Source organism: Sceloporus undulatus, chromosome 4, assembly GCF_019175285.1.
Source record: "Sceloporus undulatus isolate JIND9_A2432 ecotype Alabama chromosome 4, SceUnd_v1.1, whole genome shotgun sequence".
In the NCBI taxonomy this organism is placed as follows: Eukaryota; Metazoa; Chordata; class Lepidosauria; order Squamata; family Phrynosomatidae; genus Sceloporus; species Sceloporus undulatus.
In genome coordinates, this window is record NC_056525.1 from 3,479,104 (window position 1) to 3,494,870 (window position 15,767).

A 15,767-nucleotide genomic window follows, 5' to 3' on the forward strand; every position below is an offset into this window, starting at 1 on the left:
TACCAGGTATGAAAATACATTCTCCTTATCATGTCAATGCGAATGGCCCAATCTGCAGAAGCCCCAGATCTGAGCTGCAGAAACCTCATCTGATAAACGCCTTGGTAAACAGTCCTATGCCTGTTTACTCAGAAGTAAGCGCCACCACATAGCAACTGTTATTCACAGATACATAGGAGTAGCATCACAGCCTGTATTAACTGTCAGTTTACTGCCCTTAAAATCCAGCTGCGGCTACTTCACTGACCTGCAGTGAGAAAAAAAGCTGGGCTACCATCAGTTCACCTGAGTTGCTAGCTCCCATCAGACTTTGCCATTTGCCCAACTGTCAACCAGTAACCATTTCATCATGCCAAGGAACCTGATCTTAAGATGTGGCTGTTTCTTGTCATTATTGTGTGCCTTTAATTGCTTTCTGTTTTATGGTAACCCTAAGACATGTGGTTTTCTTGGCAAGATTTGCTCATAGGTTTGCCATGGCCTTCCCCTGAGGCTGAGAGCATGCGACTCACCCAGTGGGTTTTGTGGTTGAGCTGGGAATCAAACCCTGGTCTCCAGAATTGCAATCCAACACCCAAGCCATGATGGCTCTCTTAAGAAGTGGTGCTTATGCTTTTCCTATTCCCTCCCCATTCCCTTTTCTTTTATTGTCATGTCTTCTTAAGACTATAAGCATGGGAAAGCACAGAAAGTCACCCACCCATTTTATTGCTAGGAAAGCTGCTCTGACAGCTTCTCCACACACAGGCACTACAATATACCCCAGAATCTGTTACCTGAAGCAAGCTGCCTCATCTTGAATGACTAGGCTAAGGAGATTACTACACAGGGTTATAAAATGGGAGAAAAGCGGAACGCTCCCGTCATTACAGCGCAATTGCGCTCATCCAGTACTTCTCTTGTGTCCCGTAACTTCATATTAACAGGGAAACCCTGTGAATGGTTTGCCAATTGCGCTTCATTCACACTATTGCATTTGCACTGTTGGGGAGCTTTCCCCAGACTGCATTTGGGCAGAGGAACTCCATTCTCAATGCTAGGATTGTTTTCCGAGTGGATTTCTGTCTTATTTGGAGGTATAGGGCATTCTTTTATTTGAACTGTATATACTGTATATCATGTCATTAAATACAGAAATTTTATTTTGTTCTGTTTCGGATTAAACCGTATTTCTTGGACATGCACAGTAGCGCAATAACAATGCATGCGCATAACATTCATTCACACTATACTAACAATGCAGCAACCCGATTGGCTGCGTTTTTGTTATTATTATTATTATTATTATTATTATTAACCTTTATTTATAAAGCGCTGTAAATTTACACAGCGCTGTACATACAATCTTTTTAATTGGACGGTTCCCTGCCCTCAGGCTTACAATCTAGAAAGACACAACACAAAGGGAGTGGTGGTGGGGAAGGGGCCTCTCTAGTAGGATAATAGATATAAAATACATAGCAAAACAGGAAATGATTCAATAAAACAGGCAACAAGAGAACATCAAATAGCAATTGACAATTATGCAATGCTTTTATTTTGTTGTTACAGTGTGATTGCACAACTGTGCAGCATAATAGATTGTATTGTTACAGAACTGACCCTAGTGTAAAAATCTTCTAATTTGATGTGAGGTTCAGGGAGTTCTGGGACATTAGGGGACTGAATATTGCTGTATGATCTGCACCGTATATTCTTCAAACAAGATTTAGAAGTAGGAAATCATGACTCTGCCACACCATTTTGTGAACTTTTTAAATGCTTCATTTTTTTAAAAAAAAAAAGTCATTTTATTTTATCACTATTAGTAGTTTCTTTACTTCTTTGCTTAATTTGAGGTGAGCGCTGGTGATGGGGATTAAGGCACTGAGGATATTTAGCCTTTTAAAATGAAACATGGAAAACAAAGGGATCAAAACAGTCTCTTGCTAAGTGGGTTCCTGGCTCTCTCTAGTGGCAAGCACAAGAAATGGACTTAAAACGATGCATTTTAAACAATGAATGTTAAATGTCGATTCTTTTGAAGATGCCAGCCACAGATGCAGCAGGCGAAACGTCAGGAATAAACTCTTCTAGAACATGGCCTCAGAGCCAGAAAAACCCACAAAAAACTATCTATTAGGGAGATCATAGGTATGAGTTTACATGAATTAAGCAGAGCAGTTGCAGACAGCGAGTCTTGGAGATGTCTCATCCATGGGTCGAGTTTGACTCAAGGGCAGTTACAACAACAACAACAACAACAACAAAGAGTAGGCCTACTGAATGAAGTTTTGCCTAGATTCCAACTCACTATTCAACAGTTGTGCCTTAGGTTTACTCAGGTTGGGACTAAGTAAAAGGATTCTGTACAATGTGAAACAATTTAAGCAACTTAAAACAACAACAACTTCTAATAAAACATGTTTGTTTGACTCCAACAAAACATAACAAAACTTACAACCCATCAGGATTAAAAAAAAAAGTAGCTGTGAACTCGTGTGCTGCATATTCAGATGAAAAGCCAGATTTTGCACTGGGAGCCAAAATAAGAGCAACATTGCTGCCAATGTGGCCTCCAAAGGGAAGGCATTGCACAACCACAACTGTGGGGTGCCACAACCTTGAAGGCCCTCTCCCACATCCCAACCTGGGACAGGGAAGAAGGGATCCCAAGAGGACCTGAGACTAGGCTAGGCTTTGTGCAGGAAAAGCAGCATTTCCCAGGATATGTGGTGACCTATGTGCCTGTTCCCTTTACTAAAGAAGCACATGGAAGCCTCAGCTGCAGTCTGAGAAGCTCAGGCCAGAAATGTCATTTGTTGATGCTGAAAGCTGGACCAAACATGGGATCCTTGACTCACAGATGATTTCAGAGCAGGCCAGCTTTGCATTCCTGGCAGTGAAGCCAGGCGACAAAGAAGCCTGAATTGCAACGGGTGCAGCAGATGGTCAGTGCTAAAGGCAGCCAGTGGTTCTCTCCTGGATGAAATTTAACATTGGTAGATACTGCTCCCCACTCCAAACTAGCCAGGCTTCTCTGCTTCCTTTCCAGGGCAGTCAAGGTAAGCACAGCTGCTTCAGGATCTGGGTGAGGTTCCTGGGAGGGTCCAAGTTGCAAGACAGAGAGCCCTGGAGTGACCGCGGCCCCAGTTGCTGGGCATGGAGGGCAATATCACGGGCAAAGACTGGTTCGACCTAAGGGGATGATGATAGGTAAGAGGTCACCACAAGGCAGGAGCAGATGAGGACAGGGACATTCTGGGGAGCTCATTTTGTTTCAAGTAGCAAGAGGACATCCTGCCTCCAGTAGCTCAGCAACCCCCTCAAAGACAAAAAGTTCTTCCTTGACTACAAGAAGCCAAACTACTTCAGTTTTCCTTTGCAATTCTACTCCAAATGGCTCCAGGAAGTGTGACATTTTCTGTCACTATTTTGAGATGGACTGCAAAGAAAAATGAAGAATTTGAGGGTAACAAGAGCTTGCGATGGTAGAGGATATTTTCATGGTTTTTCATGCATTTAGTGGATCTTCTAAAGTTCTTTTTTCCTAGAAGCAGCAGCAGCAGACAAGACTTGCACCCAGAACTCAGGGTGTGTTTCATTTGTGGAGGGGAGGCAACGTGTTGGGTCGCTGTGGCTGTGGGCCAGAAGTGAGCATCTCCGAGGCAGGGGCTTTGCAGGACCTGGATCTCCTGGCAGGGAACTCTGGAGCAGAATGGCTGGTGTAGGTGGCGAAAGAGTGACCATCTTCTATCTTGATGGCCTTGCATGCCAGTGTCTGGCCGTTCAACCCAGGCTGACTTTTGGAGAGCTTCTTGGGTTCCTTGCCTTCTGTAGACACTTGTGTTGGCCCTCGCTTCCGAGTGAAACGCCTCCGGCGTCGCAGGAAGCTCCGTTCTCAAAAACATGTCATAGCAGTCAGATCCATGTCCAGTAGTTACCCTTGGCAGGGCTTCTTGTCATCGCGGGGCATCTTGACGACACACCTCATTGAGCGGACCGTTATGGCGGATCTGTTCTGCCAGCCCTGTTGTTTTCCCGGTAGTAGGCGAAGCGGGCCATGATGTAGCGGTAGATCCCTTGAAACCGGATCCTCTTCTCCGGGGTGCTCTGATGGCCATGGTGATCCGAGCACTGTAATGTAGGGTGGCTTGTGCCATCGGTGGCCTGCAATCGAGAGCCCAGGAAGGGCTCCGGGGAAGAGTACCTGGAAAGGCCCATGGCCACTTCACTGGTTCCTCTTGGGTCTTGCAGTGGGAGGCCGGAGGGGAGTGAGAAGAAAGCGGCCTGGGATATTCTAGCTGCCATCCTTTCTCTGGCCACCACGTTCAGGCTGCCACTCTGTGGAGCAGGCTGTTCCTCTCCCACCCCCGGGGTTTAAAACTCTGCTGTGGTCCAGCCTTCCTCTTTTCTGGAAAAAGGAAAAATTAAAGAGGGACTGTCCGACTCCACATCCTGCCCACAGCCCACCGAGGAGGGGCCGGCAGGCGCAGAAGCCAGCAAGCCAATTTTACCCAGCTGCTTCCAAGAAACAGGCCAAGCCTGTCCTCTCCTCCAGCCAGGGAGGAAAGACCTGCACCTCAGCCACCAGGGCAGACTGTTCCCAGACGGAGTTGGGGAGGCGAGGAGAAGGGTGAGGGATGGAGAAGAAAGAGAGGGTGACACAGAGGCTATGGCTTGCTTTTTAAGCCCAAGGAGACGTCAAACAAAAACAAAGTGGGGGAAACCACCATACGTTGGGCAAGATCAGTACTTATCCAAGGACGGCTTGGATGCCACACGGTTGCGTTGGAGGCCTTTCCCAGACCAAACCTTGCTCTGTCTGGGTTCTCGTTTTGGTAGGAGCTGTGGTGGGCAGTTGCCTCCTTTTGGCCACAACAACCCAGAGGCACCAGGTTTTGTGGACACACCTTGGGATGTGCATATCTTTCCCCACATCTAGGGAGTTCTTGAATGGCAAACACCTGGGACTGGACACAGAGTTCTCCCAGCATGGTCTAACTCACAGGAAGAAAAAAACAGCTGATGGTTACTTTCATGCCTTGGTAATGGTCCTTTTTTGGACAACTACAACTGCCAAGATCCCTTGGCTGGCACAGCTAAGTGGCCAGCCTGGCTAAGGGATTTGGGGGCTGTAGTCCAAACATGATAACATTGTATGTTCTGTTGGAAACAGTGGTCAAATTCCATTAGCCCTTTTTCAAGAGCATCAGACTGACATGAGCTGACATGTCTGGTAAGGGATCGGCAACAACTGGAGACACACCGCTGCCCAGCTGACTATCGGCGATCTCATCCCTGTGGATTTGAGGATGGTGACAACTTGGGCCTAAATGAACTGTTCCATTTGCCTCTGCTCAGTTCATTTCTCTACTTCGTGCCTGGAATTCCAGATAGCACCATTGTCTTGGGCGTTTATCAGACGAGGTTTCTGCAGCTCAGATCTGGGGCTTCTGCAGATTGGGCATTCGCATTGACATGATAAGGAGAATGTATTTTCATACCTGGTTGCCTCTTCTGTTGCCCTTCCGAACTGGGAGGAATCGAATTGAAGGAAGTCACATGATGCGGATTTCAGGACAGCGGAGTGAGTGCAAATTGTGTTCCACACCGGTGCATACCATGGGGAATTCAATGATTCGAATGGGACCCTTGCACATGCTCAGTGGGGCCCTGAAGGCATCCTGAACCTTTGCCACTTCCGGGGCTAAGAAGGGAGCCAGGCTCCACTTCATGTGAATGCTAGCCTCACCTGAATGACAGGCTGCCCTTTTTCTTCCTCCCTTCTAGTTTCCCTTCCCTGGCAGCCAAATTCAACAGGGTCTTCCGTGTCACAGCCCCAGGCCAATTCATCCACAATCTATATCTATCTATATCTATCCTAGTGGTCCCCAAACTGTGCCATTTAAAGGATCCTGGACTTCAGCTCCCAGAAGCCTCAGCCATGTTGGCCAATAGCCTGGGATTCTGGGAGCTGAAGTCCAAAAGCCCTAAAGAGCTATATCTATATATATCTACAACCATCCTCCTGTCATTCAGTTGCCTTCTCTTAGGTTGCATCCACACTGGGGAGATAATCCAGTTTAACTCCAGTTTAACTTCCTGGCTCAGTGCTATGGAATTCTGGGAACTGTAGTGTCCAGAGACATTGAGCCTTCTCTGCCAGAGAGCTCTGGTGTTATGTGTGTGTGTGTGAGAGATAATGTTGAGACTGACAGGAGGATGGTAGATGTGCATGAATTGACATTGAGCCTTCTCTGCCAGAGAGCTCTGGTGCCTCAGCCAACTAGTAACCTACAATTATTATTATTATTATTATTATTATTATTATTATTATTTTAAAAATAAAGTATGACATTATGGGGTTGGAGTTTGTTGTGGGGTCTTGACTCGAGGCTATGGAATTCTGGGAGTTCCATCTCTCCCTCCATCCTCATGTTTCATTTCCTTCCCATCTATTTTGCAAACATTAGTATACATCCGTTGGATAGAGTACATGGGATGAAATGGATGGGGCTCTGACACAGGATCCCTTTGAATTTGGCTGCCAGGGTTGTGTGTGTGGTGTGATGTGGAGGGAGAGAGAGAGAGAAGAGAGAGAGAGAGAGAGGCAGAGGGGAGAAGTGCTGCTAGCCTGGCTGCTCTGCCGAAGTTACATCGGGGAAGAGAAGAGGGAGGAAGCAAGAGAGCTCCAATGGAGCCCCGGTTACCCTGAAAGCAAAAAGAGCCACCAGAAGAAATGGGGGCACATTTCAGCAGGGCATCATGGGAGATTTGCAACCTGGGGGTCTTGCGATGGTGTTCAGGATTGAGATTCCACACCAGACCAATTCGCAGTGAGTTCGAACTGAGCCCCAATGTAATTGTGTCAATCCACTTATTTAGCAAACTCACCAAATCGCCACAAATGAGAGTCAGTAAGGATTCCAGTTCGCAAGTCCCGCGAAGGGGCTCACATTAAAGCTACCAGGTATGAAATACATTCTCCTTATCATGTCAATGCGAATGGCCCAATCTGCAGAAGCCCCAGATCTGAGCTGCAGAAACCTCATCTGAATAAACGCCTTGGTAAAACAGTCCTATGCCTGTTTACTCAGAAGTAAGCGCCACCACATAGCAACTGTTATTCACAGATACATAGGAGTAGCATCACAGCCTGTATTAACTGTCAGTTTACTGCCCTTAAAATCCAGCTGCGGCTACTTCACTGACCTGCAGTGAGAAAAAAAGCTGGGCTACCATCAGTTCACCTGAGTTGCTAGCTCCCATCAGACTTGCCATTTGCCCAACTGTCACACCAGTAACCATTTCATCATGCCAAGGAACCTATCTTAAGATTGTGGCTGTTTCTTTGTCATTATTGTGCCTTTAATTGCTTTCTGTTTTATGGTAACCCTAAGACATGTGGTTTTCTTGGCAAGATTTGTGCCATAGGTTTGCCATGGCCTTCCCCTGAGGCTGAGAGCCTGCGACTCCTCCAGGGGTTTTGTGGTTGAGCTGGGAATCAAACCCTGGTCTCCAGAATTGCAATCCAAACACCAAGCCATGATGGCTCTCTTAGAAGTGGTGCTTATGCTTTTTCCTATTCCCTCCCCATTCCCTTTTCTTTTATTGTCATGTCTTTTAAGACTATAAGCATGGGGAAGACACAGAAAGTCACCCACCCATTTTATTGCTAGGAAAGCTGCTCTGACAGCTTCTCCACACACAGGCACTACAATATACCCCCGAATCTGTTACCTGAAGCAAGCTGCCTCATCTTGAATGACTAGGCTGGAGATTACTACACAGGGTTATAAAAGGGAGAAGTGGAACGCTCCCGTCATTACAGCGCAATTTGCGCTCATCCAGTACTTCTCTTGTGTCCCGTAACTTCCATATTAACAGGGAAACCCTGTGAATGGTTGCCAATTGCGCTTCATTCACACTATTGCATTTGCACTGTGGGGAGCTTTCCCCAGAATGCATTTGGGCAGAGGAAATCCATTCTCAATGCTAGGATTGTTTTCCGAGTGGATTTCTGTCTTATTTGGAGGTATAGGGCATTCTTTTATTTGGAAACTGTATATACTGTGCTCGTTAGAACACATCGGGGGACGGTTTTGCCCCCATGCGATAACCTTCTAGAGTTGGAAGGGTCCCCTGGAGATCATCAGGTTCAACTCCCTGCTCAGTGCAGGATATCCAGCTAGAGCAGTGGTTCTCAACCTTTCTAATGCCGTGATCTTTTAATACAGTTCCTCATGTTATGGTGACCCTCAACCTCATGTCTCAGTTCCTAAGACCATCGGAAATATGTTCCAATGATCTCAGTTCCTAAGACCATCAGAAATAAGTTCCGATGATCTTAGGTGACCCCTGTGAAAGAGTCGTTTGATCCCCAAAGGGGCTGCGACCCACAGCTTTGGAACCACTGAGCTAGAGCATCCCCAACAGGTAGCTTCACACCTGCTTTTTGGAGATGTTCAGAGAAGGAGACTCCACCGCCTCTCTAGGAAATTGGTTCCATTGCTGAACCGCTCTGTCAAGATGTTCCTTCTAATGTTCAATCCAACTCTACCCTCCCATAACTTAAAACTATTAGAGCTGATCCTACCATCTAGGGCAATAGAAAACAAATCTGCCCCCTCCTTTCTGTGACAGCCCAGGAGATATTCAAAGAGCTATCATATCACCCCCACAGTCTTGTGTTCACCAGGCTGAACATGCCCAGTGCCTTCAACCTCTCCTCATGTTTTGTTCTCCATTCCTCTTGTCATCCTCTTATCATCCTGGTTGCCCTTCTCTGAACCTACTCTAACATGTCTATCTCCTTAAAATGAGGTGCCCAGAAGAAGTGGACGCACTACTCCAGATGAGGCCTAACCAGTGCAGAATATGTGCATGTGCAGAGTACCTGGATAACAGTAAAGAAACAATGCCATGATTCTGTAAATGGTGACAAACACGAGGAAAAAGCTGAAGGGACTCCCGGTCGTGAAGAAAGTAAGGCATTTTAGAAAAATAAGTCTGCCCAGATCTGGCTCTGAATCAGTGCCAGTCCCAACTAAGGTCTAAAACATACTGCAGAAATAATCCAGTTTGAGACCGCTGTAACTGCCCTGACTCAATGCTAAGGAATTCTGGGGACTGTAGTTTTGTGAGACATTTAGCCTTCTCTGTCAGAGAGCTCTGGTGCCAGAATATACTACAGTTCCCAGGATTCCCTAGCATTGAGCCATTGTAGTTATAGCGGTGTCAGATTGGATTATTTTTGCAGTGTGTTTTGGACCTAAAGCACACCCATTGGACCAATGGGATTCTACCTATATGTTGATTTACCATTGAACCATTCAATGGGTCTTTCCTACTTAGGAAAGCCAATAAGACCACGCCTTTAGAAGCCCCTGGAAATATTGCCATCGCTTGCATAGCACAAGTGCATTAACAGCATTTTGATCAGTGCTTCCTACAAACTAAATTCCCAAATATGGACTCCAGATCTGTTGTGTTCCCTCCCAATAATGGCAAATCCTTCACTCAGTTCCTACTGAGAAGATCACAGAGAAATAGAATCTGTGTTGAAGAGTGGAATGTGCATTTATTCCATTAGTCAAAACAAGTGTGTTGGACACAGCAGCATGATACTTTCTGAAGAGGACCAAAATGCCTACAAACAGAGTCCCTTTGGGTTCCTTCTGCCTCTGCCAGGCAGGAGTCAATAACTTACATGGATGCCCAGGGCCCTCTCCTCCAGTGCAGTCTGCCTCCACCAAAAGACCTTTCCTCTTCCTCCCCCAGTTCTAGCAACCCCCTGGTCACTCAAAGAAGAACATTCCCGGAGTCCGATAGAGGCAGTGTGGCAGACTCAGAGGATACCCATTCCCTCCTTGGAGGGAGAAGGTGTTTCCGGACCAGGACTCTTGTTCTCCATGGAGCTGCATGAAAGTGGATGGCTGAATGGCTGGAGCCGAGGAGGAAGAAGAGGAGACAGCTGAAGCTGGGGGAGAAGCCAAGAGATGTTCCAAGGCTGTGCTGCGACTGTGTTCGTTGACACAGAAGTTCAAAGCTTGCAGGCGGCACTGGTAATTCCCACCAAGGGCATCGGGATTGGAATAGCCCAAAGAGCCAAAGACAGGCAACACCGAAGGCTTGGGGTAGCCCTCAGTTTCAAATGTTGGGAAGCAGGTGGGCGAAGGCTGGGAGGCTCTGCTTGGACCCAGGAGGGCTGGGAAGGAAGGAGCCAATTGGCCAAAGTTCTGGGATGCCTCCTTCCCTTCTGGACTATTCTTGGGTGGCCCTGGAAGACCTCTGTGGGGGCTTTGGAGAATCTCCTTGACCTCTGTCCTTGGCAGAGTGGGCTGCTGGGGCACCATCTGGTCACCAAGGTGGATGCCCAGCACTAGATTTCCAGCCTGTTGGGCAATCTCTTTGCCCTGGGAGCAATCTGGCTGGGAAGAGAAGCAGGGCTCTTGGTTGTAGAGGTGCGGCTTGGGCCCTGACAGGCTTTGTGGATGGAGGCCTGGTGGCCTAGGCTTGGACATATAGAGCTTGGCACATGCCAGGCTTCCAGTGCCCACCTGTTCCTGGCAAAGTGTTGGGTCGCTGTGGCTTTGGCCAGAAGTGAGCATCTCCGAGGGCAGGGGCTTTGCAGGACCTGGCATCTCCTGGCAGGAACTCTGGAGCAGACTGGCTGGTGTAGGTGGCGAAGAGTGACCATCTTCTATCTTGATGGCCTTGCATGCCAGTGTCTGACCGTTCAACCCAGGCTGACTTTTGGAGAGCTTCTTGGGTTCCTTGCCTTCTGTAGACACTTGTGTTGGCCCTCGCTTCCGAGTGAAACGCCTCCGGCGTCGCAGGAAGCTCCCGTTCTCAAACATGTCATAGCAGTCAGGATCCAGTGTCCAGTAGTTCCCCTTGCCAGGCTTCTTGTCATCGCGGGGCATCTTGACGAAACACTCATTGAGCGACAGGTTATGGCGGATGCTGTTCTGCCAGCCCTGCTTGTTGTCACGGTAGTAGGCGAAGCGGGCCATGATGTAGCGGTAGATCCCATTGAGCGTGATCCTCTTCTCCGGGGTGCTCTGGATGGCCATGGTGATCAGAGCAATGTAACTGTAGGGTGGCTTGGTGCCATCGGTGGCCTGCAATCGAGAGCCCAGGAAGGGCTCCGGGGAAGAGTACCTGGAAAGGCCCATGGCCACTTCACTGGTTCCTCCTGGGGTCTTGCAGATGGGAGGCCGGAGGGAGTGAGAAGAAAGCGGCCTGGGATATTCTAGCTGCATCCTTTCTCTGGCCACACGCTTCAGGCTGCCAGCTCTGTGGAGCGAGGCTGTTCCTCTCCCACCACGGGGTTTAAACTCTGCTGTGGTCCAGCCTTCCTCTTTTCTGGAAAAGGCAAAAATTAAAGAAGGGACTGTCCGACTCCACCTCCTGCCCACAGCCACAGAGGAGGGGCCGGCAGGAGCAGCAGCCAGCAAGACAATTTTACCAGCCGCTTCCATGCAAACAGGCCAAGCCTTGTCATCTCCTCCAGCCCAGGGAGGAAATGCCACCTCAGCCACCAGGGCAGAGCTGTTCCCAGACGGAGTTGGGGAGGAGAAGGGTTGAGGGATGGAGAAAGCAGGGGTGACACAGAGGCTATGGCTTCCTTTTTAAGCCAAGGAGACGTCAAACAAAACAAAGTGGGGAAACCACCACTACGTTGGGCAAGATCAGTACTTATCCAAGACGGCTTGGATGCCAACGGTTGCGTCGGAGAGCCTTTCCCAGACAAACCTTGCTCTGTCTGGGTTCTCGTTTTGGTCAGGAGCTGTGGTGTGGCAGTTGCATCATTTTGGCACACCAACCCCAGAGGCACCAGGTTTGTGTTGGACACACCTTGGGATGTGCATATCTTTCCCCACATCCTAGGGAGTTTCTTGAATGGCAACACCTGGGACTGGACACAGAGTTCTCCAGATATGGTCTAACTCACATGGAAGAAAACAGAATGATGGTTACTTTTCATGCCTTGGTAATGGTCCTTTTTTGGAACTACAACTGCCAAGATCCCTTGGCTGGCACAGCTAAGTGGCCAGCCTGGCTAAGGGATTCTGGGGGCTGTAGTCCAAAATGATAACATTTGTATGTTCTGTTGGAAACAGTGGTCAAATTCCATTAGCCCTTTTTCAAGAGCATCAGACTGACATGAGCTGACATGTCTGGTAAGGGATCAGCAACAACTGGAGACACACCGCTGCCCAGCTGACTATCGGCGATCTCATCCCTGTGGATTTGAGGATGGTGACAACTTGGGCCTAAATGAACTGTTCCATTTGCCTCTGCTCAGTTTCATTTCTCTACTTCGTGCCTGGAATATCCAGATAGCACCATTGTCTTGGGCGTTTATCAGACGAGGTTTCTGCAGCTCAGATCTGGGGCTTCTGCAGATTGGGCCATTCGCATTGACATGATAAGGAGAATGTATTTTCATACCTGGTTGCTCTTCTGTTGCCCTTCCGAACTGAGGAGGAATCGAATTGAAGGAAGTCACATGATGCGGATTCAGGGAAAGCGGAGTGAGTGCAAATTGTAGTTCCACACCGGTGCATACCATGGGGGATTCAATGATTCGAATTGGGACCCTTGCACATGCTCAGTGGGGCCCTGAAGGCATCCTGGCTAAATATCCTCAGTGCTTATCCCCAATCACCAGCGCTCACCTCAAATTAACGCAAAGAAGTAAAGAAACTACTAATGTGATAAAATAAAAATGACTTTTTTTTTAAAAAAATGAAGCCATTTAAAAAGTTCACAAAATGGTGTGGTGGAGTCATGATTTTCCTACTTCTAATCTTGTTTGATGATATACGGTGCAGATCATACAGCAATATTCAGTCCCCTCATGTAAGTCCAGAACTCCCTGAACCTCACATCAAATTAGAAGATTTTTTACACTAGGGTCAGTTCTGTAACAATACAATCTTATGCTGCACAGTTGTGCAATCACACTATACAACGAAAATAAAAGCATTGCATAATTGTCAATTGCTATTTGATGTTCTCTTGTTGCCTGTTTTATTGAATCATTTCCTGTTTTGCTATGTTTTATATCTATTATCCTACTAGAGGGCCCCTTCCCCACCACCACTCCCTTGTGGTGTGTCTTTTTAGATTGTAAGCCTAGAGGCAGGGAACGCCCCATTAAAAAAGATTGTATGTACAGCGCGCTGTGTAAATTTACACGCTTTATAAATAAAGGTTACTAATAATAAAATAATAATAATTAACAAAAACGCAGCCAACGGGTTGTTGCCATTGTTAGTATAGTGTGAATGGATGTTATGCGCATTGCATTGTTATTGCGCTATGTGCAGTCCAAGAAATATGGTTTAATCCAAACAGAACAAAATAAATTTCTTATTTCATGACATGATATACAGTATATACAGTTCAAATAAAAGAATGCCCTATACCTCCAAATAAGACAGAAATCCACTCGGAAAACAATCCTAGCATTGAGAATGGATTTCCTCTGCCCAAATGCAGTCTGGGGAAAGCTCCCCAACAGTGCAAATGCAATAGTGTGAATGAAGCGCAATTGGCAACCCTTCACAGGGTTTCCCTGTTAATGTGAAGTTACGGGACACAAGAGACGTACTGGATGAGCGCAATTGCCTGTAATGACGGAGCGTTCCACTTTTCTCCCATTTTATAACCCTGTTGTAGTAATGCCTTAGCCTATCATTCAAGATGAGGCAGCTTGCTTCAGGTAACGATTCTGGGGTTATTGTAGTGCCTGTGTGTGGAGAAGCTGTTCAGAGCCAGCTTTCCTAGCAATAAAATGGGTGGGTGACTTTCTGTGCTTTCCCATGCTATATCGTCTAAGAAGACATGACAATAAAAGAAAAGGGAATGGGGAGGGAATAGGAAAAAGCATTAAGCACCACTTCTTAAGAGAGCCATCATGGCTTGGGTGTTGGATTGCAATTCTGGAGACCAGGGTTTGATTCCCCGCTCAACCACAAAACCCACTGGATGATCGCATGCTCTCAGCCTCGGGGAAGGCCATGGCAAACCTTCGGCAACTCTTGCCAAGAAAACCACATGTCTTAGGGTTACCATAAAAACAGAAGCAATTAAAGGACACAATATGACAAGAAACACCACATCTTAGATCAGGTTCCTTGGCATGCATGAAATGGTTACTGGTTGACAGTTGGGCAAATGGCAAGTCTCGATGGGAGCTAGCAACTCAGGTGAACTGATGGTAGCCCAGCTTTTTTCTCACTGCAGGTCAGTGAAGTAGCCGCAGCTGGATTTTAAGGGCAGTAAACTGACAGTTAATACAGGCGCTGATTCTACTCCTATGTATTCTGTGAATAACAGTTGCTATGTGGTGCGCTTACTTCTGAGTAAACCGGCATAGGACTGTTTTACCAAAGCGTTTATCAGATGAGGTTTCGCAGCTCAGATCTGGGGCTTCTGCAGATTGGGCCATTCGCCATTGACATGATAAGGAGAATGTATTTTCATACCTGGTAGCTTTAATGTGAGCCCCTTCAGCGGGACTTGCGAACTGGAATCCTTACTGACTCCTCATTTTGTTGCGATTTGGTGAGTTTGCTAAATAAGTGGATTGACACAATTCACATTGGGGCTCAGTTCGAACTCACTGCGAATTGGTCTTGTGGTGGGAATCTCAATCCTGACACCATCGCAAGACCCCCAGGTTGCAAATCTCCCATGATGCCCTGCTGCATGTGCCCCCATTTACTTCTGGTGGCTCTTTTTGCTTTCAGGGTAACCGGGGCTCCATTGGAGCTCTCTCTGCTTCCTCCCTCTTCTCCCCGATGTAACTTCGGCCAGAGCAGCCAGGCTAGCAGCACTCTCCTCTCCTGCTCGCTCTCTCTCTTCTCTCTCTATCTCTCTCTCTCCACACACCCCACACACATAGTCCCTGGCAGCCAAATTCAAAGGGATCCGTGTCAGAGCCCCATCCATTTCTCCTCATGTACATCTATCCAACGGATGTATACTAATGTTTGCAAAATAGATGTGAAGGAAATGAAACATGAGGATGGAGGGAGAGATGGAACTCCCAGAATTCCATAGCCTCGAGTCAAGACCCCACAACAAACTCCAACTCCCATAATTTCATACTTTATTTTTAAAATAATAATATATAATATAATAATAATAATAACTAATAATAATTTAGGTTACTAGTTGGCTGAGGCACCAGAGCCCTCTGGCAGAGAAGGCTCAATTGTCAATTTCATGCACATTTCCATCCATCCTCCTGTCAGTCTCAACATCTATACTCTCACACACACACACATATACACAGAGCTCTCTGGCAGGAGAAGCTCATGTCTCTGGACACTACAGTTCCCAGAATTCCATAGCACTGAGCCAGGATAGTTAAACTGGAGTTAAACTGATTTCTCCCCAGTGTGGATCAACCTAGAGAGGCAACGAATGACAGGAGGATGGTTGTAGATATATTAGATATAGCTCTTTAGGGCTTTGGACTTCAGCTCCCAGATCCCAGGCTATTGGCCAACATGGCTGAGGCTTCTGGGAGCTGAAGTCCAGGCTCCTTTAATGCACAGTTGTGGACCCCCTAGGATAGATATAGATGATATAGATTGTGGATGATTTGGCCTGGGGGCTGTGACACGGCAAGACCCTTTGGAATTTGGCTGCCCGGGAAGGGAAACTAGAAGGGAGGAAGGAAAAAAGGGGCAGCCTGTCATTCGGTGAGGCTAGCATTCCACATGAAGTGAGCCTGGCTCCCTTCTTAGCCCCGGAAGTGCAAATGT

The 15,767-nt window shown here is 47.2% G+C and overlaps 2 protein-coding genes across 3 annotated transcripts in view; both read right to left on the reverse strand.

The window, feature by feature from the left end:
- Positions 1 to 15,767, reverse strand: part of HCK (HCK proto-oncogene, Src family tyrosine kinase) — a 100,818-nt gene that overhangs the window by 66,330 nt on the left and 18,721 nt on the right. The gene's annotated exons all lie outside the window — the stretch shown is intronic.
- LOC121928437 (forkhead box protein S1-like) lies at positions 9,556 to 12,374 on the reverse strand. The gene has a single exon (XM_042463123.1). It carries the CDS (start codon positions 11,463 to 11,465, stop codon positions 9,780 to 9,782), a length of 1,686 nt encoding a protein of 561 aa, XP_042319057.1. The 5' UTR covers positions 11,466 to 12,374; the 3' UTR covers positions 9,556 to 9,779.

What these genes read in the sequence shown, in the direction of transcription:
- LOC121928437 (XM_042463123.1), bottom strand. Translation starts at nt 11,465, where the DNA reads ATGGAAGCGGCTGGTAAAATTGTCTTGCTGGCTGCTGCTCCTGCCGGC.